The sequence below is a fragment of the Schizosaccharomyces cryophilus genome (assembly GCF_000004155.1).
Source record: "Schizosaccharomyces cryophilus OY26 unplaced genomic scaffold supercont4.2, whole genome shotgun sequence".
NCBI classification, from domain to species: domain Eukaryota; kingdom Fungi; phylum Ascomycota; class Schizosaccharomycetes; order Schizosaccharomycetales; family Schizosaccharomycetaceae; genus Schizosaccharomyces; species Schizosaccharomyces cryophilus.
The window spans coordinates 981,674-990,528 of NW_013185625.1; the positions used below are offsets into that span (position 1 = coordinate 981,674).

The window sequence follows — 8,855 nt, forward strand, 5'->3', positions numbered from 1 at the left end:
GTTCCTAGGTAAAGGAGCACAAAATACAAGTAAATACAAGAAAACGGTCGCTAATAGTAAGCTTATAAATTAAACAAATTTGAAATTTTCATAAACAATCATAAATCTTAATGATTATGGGGTTTGACACTGTCAAAAGAAATTAAAGGAATTAAGCTCTTAGGTGAACATGCTCGACGAAGAAAGGTGTGGTTTAACAGTTCAGCGGCAGTCGCTCTAAAAATTGTCTCACTATTTAAGCAAGAGTTTAAAAAAGAATGTAATTCTTTTGATACAAGTTCTGGTTTTTTTAGAGAAGGAGCTCCTGTTTTTGCAATCATGTACAATGCTTTGATGGGGTCTTCTCGAAGGTAAGGAGGCTCGTTTTCAAGCATTTCAATAATCATTATCCCAAGACTCCAAATATCAACCTTTGTTCCATATTTTTGTTGTTTAATAATTTCAGGAGCCATCCAATACGGCGTCCCGACCATAGTTACACGCTTATGAGAGCGGTCCATGAGGCGTGCGCAAAAACCAAAATCCGTAATTTTTATGTTCCCTTGCTTATCCAGAAGCACATTGTCGCTTTTGATATCCCTATGGATCACATTGCGTGCATGCAAGTGTTGGATGCCTTTACATATTTCTAGGCAAATACGAGCAACGTGTTCTTCGGTAAGTTTGTGCTGTTGAATAATATTTGTTAGAGACCCAGCATTCATATACTCCATTATAACCCATAAATGCCGGTCTTTAATGAGAAAAGCATCAAGGAAGCTAACTATGTTTGGGTGAAACGACTCACGCATGACGGTTATTTCATTTAAGATCAGCTCTTTCCGATTCTGAAAGTGAAGATCCATACTTTTAACGGCTACCAGCTCATCCTTGTATACTTGATTTCCCGCTTTGACCTTGGCCAAATACACTGATCCTGAAGCACCCTGACCAAGCTTGTGCTTTATAGAAAAAATAAGGTTTGGATCCTTTGGTGTAACGGAGACCTTTAAGATTTCCATTGCTTGTTTCTCTGTTAACTTCGCATTGGAGGCCACATCATTTTTATTAGGGATGGAAGGAACGGGCTGGATTTTATTGTTGGCTGAGAAAACCAAGGCATTCGATTCATTAGAAGAGCCTAAAGACGTTTCACTAGAGTTTTTGCTTATTTTCTTAGAGACATGATAATTTAGCGTCAGTTGGTCTCCATCATCATACGAAGAGGTTGCAGTCGTAGAATCAGAATTGTGAAGAGATGCCTCATCTGACATAGCTGAAGGAGAAAACACAGGAGATCTATATTGAATAATTGAGCCTTTCATTTCCACTTGATTTTCAGTTTCAGGGGAATTTTTTTGATAGGAACATTCTTCGTTGTAACCGTCGAACGCTTGGATGACTGATTTAGGCTCTTCAAGAAAGTCATGGGTATAAGCTGAGCTGCTTCTGAGCAAGATAGACCATTCTTTGGGAAGCCCGATGTATTTACCGTGATTATCAACTCCTACATGTACTTCGTGTTTAGGATCCATGGGCCCCGAAACCTTGTTGGACAAAATTCTAGCTGAAATGGCATCCATCCACTCATAGCAATCCATGTTATTTGAGACTGAAATTTCAAGAGCCTGAAAGACTGTGGTGGATTGATAAGTTTTAGATTTCACTCGAAAACAAAAAGTCCTGGATTTGGAACGCTCTACTTTTTCAATGTCCTTTAAAAGAATCGTCCATTGAGCTGTATCTGATTTGCTGTTTTTATAGATGGAAATAGAATTATGAGAAAGGACAAGCCATTTCTTCGTCCATGGAAGATACTTTACTTTTTCTTCCTTTAACATCACCCATCCCTCGCGTACAACTCCTTTTCCCGACTGCTTTATATCTGTGAGGGAAGGAATTTCTACTAGTTCACCACGAACAGTGATTAACATTTTTCATCAAGAAGGGAGAAACAAGTTTGTAATAATTCAAATTCACCTTTTTTATCTTCTTTTTTTCTTTTTCGTTTCTATTTCTTCATTTCTGAAATAAAGAACCGCATGATTCGTTTGAGAACAAAGAAACGCGTAAACAAAGAAAGTTTAATGAAATTCCATCCTAATGACGTGTCGTGTAAAGAGAGTAAACAAACTCAATCATTCATGAAAACAATAAACTATAGAGCCTTTTCCAATTCCTTTAAACTCTTTTCTCTTATTTCTCTTATAAACTGATTAATAACTAAGTTTTTCAATGAATAATTTAACGAACAAAAAGAACCCTTCATCATGCTGACAAGTAATAAGCAACGATTCTTGGAGACATTCATCCCTTCCGTTTACGAAGGCTTAAGCATTCAAGACTACAAAAAAATTAATCGCTCTTTTATCTATGCGTATTTAGGAAAACAGCGTTAGAATTCTGCAGTTCCTTCGAACATGGCTTCAAAGGATTGCTACCTCGTGGAGGGAACTCTTAGGATACTGCTTTAAGTCTTTGTTTTTCCCATTATGGAAAAATCTCTTAGACCATTCTTGTCTTCGTTTCAAATTAGTTTTGATTCTCAACAGAATATGCTATCAAAAGTCAAATTTGGGTCCATCGAATGGAAACGACAGTAGGCACCTTTTTTCTACTAGTAGTATATTTCTATTTTCTCTAACTGTTTTTATTTTATCTTTTTCTCACTTCATTTCCAATCATTTCTGTCTTTGTTTTTTTGTTTACAAGGTAAATACTCAATGACGCGGTTTGTAACTCCCCGGAAAGGCACACACTCTATTTATTAGGGTTTAAAGTCATAACTATCCATCTACCAACCACACCACCCTTCAGTCAACAAGCAGTATTCCTACCATATAATGAGTCAAGAACAAACTTTTCTTGCTATTAAGCCTGATGCTGTCCAACGTGGACTTATTGGTCCTATCATTACCAGGTTTGAACGTCGAGGCTACAAGCTTCGCGCTATAAAGTTAATCGTTCCTGATCGCAGTCTCCTTGAGAAACATTATGATGAACACAAAGGAAAGCCGTTCTTTGAAAAGCTTGTCGGATTTATGGGTTCCGGTCCTGTTTGCGCCATGGTCTGGGAAGGAAAGGATGTAGTGAAGACGGGCCGTGCTATGCTTGGAGCTACAAATCCTTTGAATTCCGCCCCTGGTACTATTCGCGGTGATTATGGTATTGATCTTGGAAGAAACGTTTGTCACGGTTCAGACTCGGTTGATAGTGCCAAGTACGAAATCAACTTGTGGTTCCAACCTACCGAGATTCAGCAATATGATCGTGCTATCGAAGGTTGGATTTACGAATAGATAGAATGATTCTGACTTTCTCTTTTACCATGTCGTTCATTTTATTTCTTACGATTCATTTACGAAGCCACGCAGCGTATATTATGAATACACCAGATATTGATGACTTGAATCCTCAATAAGATCATTAAAATTCTTATGCAAATATGTAGTTTAAGCCCCGCTCTTTGTAGATTGGCCTGTTTTTTTTAAACTTCAGGGACGATCAATAAAAGTAACTCTGAAAAACGCCTCCTACAACAATAAGCACCTGGATCAACGGGCCGATCAGGATGCAATAGAATATTGGAGAGCTTCACGAAAATATCACAGCGTTCTTGTACCTTTTCGTTTGTTTCATTCCATTCTGAAGTTGAAGGTGAATCTGTAGAAAATATTTTTTCCATGATATTCGCAAACACATCTTGTTGACAGCTTAAAGCTTCATGCTGTAGAATCTCTAATACATCTTCGGTAAACACATCCTGCAGAAATCGCTCTACGACGGCCTCTACACCCAAACCGTTGTAGTATGGCTCCATTTTCGTCCCAAAAAAGCTAACGTCACTATTCAAATCGCTTTCGTCCGATAATATCTTTTGCATTTCATTCTGCAAAAACATAAAATATTCAAGGCATGTTCGAATGAATACAAAATGACCATATGTCAATTTGCTTTGTTCCTTGAGTAGCAATATATCCTTGGCAGATTCATACTTTTGAATTAACGCATTTAGCTCTGAGAGGGGAGTAAATTCTCCTAAAACTTTCCTTTCAATTCCAGTTAATGGTAAATTCGTTTTCCTTGCTTGTAAATACACTTCCAATTGCAACAGCACTGCTGCAAAAGAAAAAGTACTTTCGTAAACGGAAGAGTTTTCCAAGTCTTGCAGCACTTCCTCCTGACCATCTTTCTCGAGATTCAGCTGCTTCATCAACAAGGCAGTTTTTTTCACGTATTGTGGAATCTTCTCAGCATGCAGATAACCAACAAACCGAAATAGCCATCGTATAAGTGCCGTGCATGAAGATTTGAAAAGGAAATTATAGACATGCTCCTCACGTTTCTGCTGCTTTAGGATGTCAAGTTTCTCTACCACATCCCAAACGGTGTTTGAAGTATTGAAAATCTTCAAATAATTCGTCAAACAAAAAATAATTGGGGATAGATCGATATACGCCTGGAATAGAGTCGACTTTGTCATTGCTTGGTATATCTCAGACTCTAGCTTGTGCAATCGTTTTTGTAGCTCTTTTAAACAGGTTTCTAAAGGTTGCCCTAGATATGGAAAAATACGTTCTTTTCTAACAATTTCAGACCTGTGATTTATATTTACCTGACTCACATTGTTCTCCGATAAGCTTTTCAAGAGATTTCGATAGTTATTCAAACAGGAGCCGTAATTTGCAAAGACATCCAAAATGCTATACATCAATTTATGAGTAAGCATTTTCACTTTGGGAAGCATTTGATGTCTAACCTCTACAGTCCCAGTATCGTGAGTGTGAAAGAAAAAACTAGGAAGCCCTAATAGCATGTAGATAACATCCTTAACAAACCATCTTTCTGAAACATCTTTATCTTCTAAATTACTGCTCTCATGAAAAAACATAAAAGGTTTTAGCCTCTTAAAGCCTGCAGTAGCTTCATTCTTAACATAGGGTACGGTGATTTTAGTTAAAGAATGTAACTTCCATGGTTTGGAATCATCTTGTCTAACATTCCTTGTTTGCTTTTCATCAGTTAGCGTAGAGGATTGGGACTTTTCTACTGACAAATCACCAAAACCTTCTTCTTCGTCTACTTCTTCCTCACTAGTTATTTCCATCCAATCTTGTTCTTCCCAATGATCTCCACTTAATGAACGTAGCTCTTCATTCATAAGACGCGACTCTGTTTCAGCTTGAAAATCTTCCTTTTTACTGGGGAATTGCGCATTACGGATTTCAAGGGGATTTCTTGACAGCTCTAGTAATATTGTCAAAAATTGAGCATGCAAAAATTCTTCCTTAAGATTAGTAGTCTTTTGCTCGAGTAGTTTACATGCATCAAGGAGAGGTACTTCCAAATCCTCACGACCCAAAATTGACATCTTCTCAGAAACCCTTTTTATTTAGTTATGAATAAAAGAAATAAACCATTTCGTTACCATACCTATAGAGCCTTTCCATCACTTCGTTGAACACCAAAGTACGACTCGGCGTATTATGAATAATTTCTAGGCATCTTTTAATCCATTTTTGGTCAGGAGTATCTTCTGTGTTTTTTAAATGTTTCCAAAGAGCTTCCAAAGTATCAATATTCTTCTTTGTAACCATCAACTCCTATTTCATCGAATTTGTTCACGCTTAAAGTATAAATACTAGATGTTCACTTTTCCTCCCGAAAACATGAGAATTGTTTGAACTAGATTGGTATTAATAATACTTAAATCGCTGACTACTAAATTAACCAAATAACTGCTAGTACTCTAGTTATGCGTGGAAGGTAAATATCTGTCAAAAGCTTGCAAGCTGCGTTTTATATACGAAACAACATGTTGTGGAAAATTGAAGTCTAGAAACAGTATATTAAGAATAAGAGCTTCCTATATTGAGTGAAACTACAATGAAATTTATCAAAACAAAAACAAACCGTCAGCATCATGTAATTTTTTTATATACCAGGAAGAATTCCATAATTGGAATTACAATATGTACAAATTGTTGAACAACTTAAAAAAGCAACTGTTAAACATTTGATTGAATTCAACAGATAATATCAAGTAAATGAGATTAAAGCATTGGAATGCATGACCAAAAGAGGGCGACTAGATCAATAAGCTAAATAGAAAGTAAATGAAATAAAAGAATGCATTCAAGAAATAAGGCAGATGCAGTAAAAACCACTCGTATTCTGACGCAACTGGCATAAGCATGATAGTATTGCGAATACGTACATGGATGAACGCCTTTCTTTCATAAATCCATATAAAAAGCCAAAAAAAAGAAAGGACATCACTCTTACTTTGAGAGAAGTCGTTGAACTTTTCATGGGGGGTTTTTTCTTGCTTCAGTGTTTGTTTGCTCAAATCACTTATTAAGAGGACTGCTTTCGTATATGTACATAATGAAACGAATGTACGAAGCGTATGCGAAAGCAAGTTTGAAAAGAATAGTCATGTCGACTCGAGTCCAAAAAGGGTAAAAAATGATCCAAAAGATTACTAATTAATTGTCTTTACTCAAGCCGGAAGACATACGACCCAGGTTGCTAACAAGAGTATTGCAGCTAACTTCGGTTATCGAAGTATTGTTTTTTCGAAAAGACCTTCTATTGTGAATTTTCTGAAGTATTCGAGCAGGTATCTTGCTTTACTTTCTTTGCAGCAAGACTTTTTTGTAGGTCTTATGATAAAAAAATATAAATAGGATCAGGTAAGAAGAAATTGTAATAAGTCCACAAACGGCTGCAAATGGCTGACCAGAACAATGGCCCATACAGTACTTTCTGTAAAATTTCGAACGGTACATAACTTCGGTTCCGACAACAAAATAAATAAAGCCTAAATCGGCAAAAAACTGAATGATCTGAAAGCGAGTAACCCACTTTTTCCAAGAAACTTGAACACCCTTGGCAGCAAGGTAATAGTAATAATACATGACCACATGAACCAATAGATTAATCTCAATGATTAGCCAAGAAATCGAGGTTCTTCCAACAATTTGAGAATAGACCAAAAGAACTGTGGCTCCATGATGATAGCAATGAAGGAATTGAAGGGGTTTTTTACGTAGTACCAAAAAGTAAGTATCAGCCAATTCAAGCTACGATAAGTTAGACATCAATTCAATTAAAACATAGAGTTGTAACGTGTACGTACAAATTTAGAAATAAAAGCACAGTAGTAAAGAAAGAGAAGAGGTTGTGTCCAGGCCTTTTCATTGCATATAGAAAAGAAGAATCCGTGCTGATAAATGATGGGAGCGACTTGTTCAAAAATCAATAGGGCAAGAATGCCGGAGGTAATCGAAAAAACAAGATTGTAATACTGAAATATTCTTTTTAGACGGATGGGGGAACGATGTTTCATGACTTTACTTCCAACATAAATTAAAACATAGTAAGCGGTGGTAATGAAAACAACGGAAGAGAACGAAGAGAGATGGGTTTTTCCTACTACAAAGTTAAAAGAGGAAATGCTCTTTCCGAAAACAGCTTCTGAGAAAGTATTTAGCCAACTCCTATAAAACCATCTTTGTTAGTAAATATTAAATACATAAACAAAAAGCCCATCAGAATTGATTGCGACAAGAAAAGGGAGCAACAATCCATTTACAAATTTCATCAATCACCAGACATCCATGGTCATGTGTCATGAACGAGTGTTGTTTTCCTACTCCCATTCCCTTCATTCCAAGCATATTCCTTTCCCCAAGAACCAGCTTCATAAATAAGAACCGAAAAGGATGTCTCGTTATAACCCAAACAATTTGGATATGACCAGTATGTTAAAGTGCGGTATATCACTTTAATGCATGTAAAGAGGGTTGCTGAAATCACAATTTACAAGACTGAAAGAGGGAACCCAATAATGAAGTTTGTATGAAACAAATGAACGATTCTAATCACAAAGAAAGGAACAAAAAAATAGGACACGAAAATAATAGAAGAAGCAACAGAGAAGAGAAAACGAAAACATATACGAATCAGTATGAGTAGCAAACGAGAAATACTGATGTCAAGATGACATCCAAAGTAGCAATAAATGGGTATACACAGAAATAAGCATAGGCAGTAATTGAAATGGTTCTAAAATTACTTTGAACTGAGAAAATCAAAAGAGAAAGAACTATGAAGCATATTAAAAATGAGAAAGAATGGAGCAGGGCAGATCAGAGCAGAGTGACGAGTAGGAGAACATTGAAAATGCCCAAATACATAAAAACTTACCAAAACGGAGTTTGAAATTGAGAATTAATGTTAAAATTTTTTATATTAGAAGCCATCGAATCGTTCTCTATGGCGAACACGGTGTTATAGGAATGAGTATGAGAAGGCATGACGCAAAGGTTCACTATGCGATGCCAGGATGAAAATCAGACGAAATAAACGACAAGCAAGACGTAATAAAGTCGCGTAGAAGTGAATGTGGGGATAGCTAAAACTTTAAGAGTATAAACAAATTATGCAATATCTGAATAACGAAGTACGTTAAACAACAAGAATTGGGAAATATGAGAAGTGCTTTGAGATAAGTGAGAAAGAATGTGAATGGAAAGGAAAGGAAAGGAAAAAGAAAATATAAATATATTGAATAAATCTTTTAGTATTCAATATTGAAAGAAGAAAAGGGTAGATAGAACAATGGTATCCAGTGTTTTAAGCTGTGTCTGACAAGTTTTGAAATCCAAACACCAAAAATTGGTTCCAAACGTACCTTGAAGGAATGTAACCGTAAAAATGAGACCGCTCTCTATTCTTTAATATGAAATTGCTTTGATCCAAAAGTTCATAATAGCGTCATTATTCACGTGAATCAACCGATCTTGTTAGTGAAAATCATGTCATGAACGAAAAAGAAAAAAAATAAGAAAATTGGAAAAAAAAGCAAATGA

General features: G+C 36.1%; 4 protein-coding genes across 4 annotated transcripts; 1 reads left to right on the forward strand and 3 right to left on the reverse strand.

The window, feature by feature from the left end:
- Nucleotides 1-107: 107 nt before the first annotated feature.
- SPOG_01986 (STE/STE20/PAKA protein kinase Shk2) lies at nt 108-1,913 on the reverse strand (the record flags this gene model as incomplete). The annotated part of the gene is made up of 1 exon (XM_013167090.1): nt 108-1,913. One exon carries the CDS (start codon nt 1,911-1,913, stop codon nt 108-110), a length of 1,806 nt encoding a protein of 601 aa, XP_013022544.1.
- A 211-nt stretch (nt 1,914-2,124) lies between these two features.
- On the forward strand, nt 2,125-3,488 carry SPOG_01987 (nucleoside diphosphate kinase Ndk1). Its single transcript, XM_013167091.1, has one exon. It carries the CDS (start codon nt 2,823-2,825, stop codon nt 3,276-3,278), a length of 456 nt encoding a protein of 151 aa, XP_013022545.1. The 5' UTR covers nt 2,125-2,822; the 3' UTR covers nt 3,279-3,488.
- Nucleotides 3,304-5,767, reverse strand: SPOG_01988 (gamma tubulin complex subunit Mod21). Its single transcript, XM_013167092.1, has 2 exons — nt 5,413-5,767; nt 3,304-5,363 (listed from the first exon to the last, which is right to left on the reverse strand). The coding sequence occupies exons 1-2, from the start codon at nt 5,574-5,576 to the stop codon at nt 3,467-3,469; spliced, it is 2,061 nt and encodes a 686-aa protein (XP_013022546.1). The 5' UTR covers nt 5,577-5,767; the 3' UTR covers nt 3,304-3,466.
- A 124-nt stretch (nt 5,768-5,891) lies between these two features.
- Nucleotides 5,892-8,315, reverse strand: SPOG_01989 (GNS1/SUR4 family protein). Its single transcript, XM_013167093.1, has 2 exons — nt 7,121-8,315; nt 5,892-7,064 (listed from the first exon to the last, which is right to left on the reverse strand). The coding sequence occupies exons 1-2, from the start codon at nt 7,328-7,330 to the stop codon at nt 6,612-6,614; spliced, it is 663 nt and encodes a 220-aa protein (XP_013022547.1). The 5' UTR covers nt 7,331-8,315; the 3' UTR covers nt 5,892-6,611.
- Nucleotides 8,316-8,855: the final 540 nt, after the last annotated feature.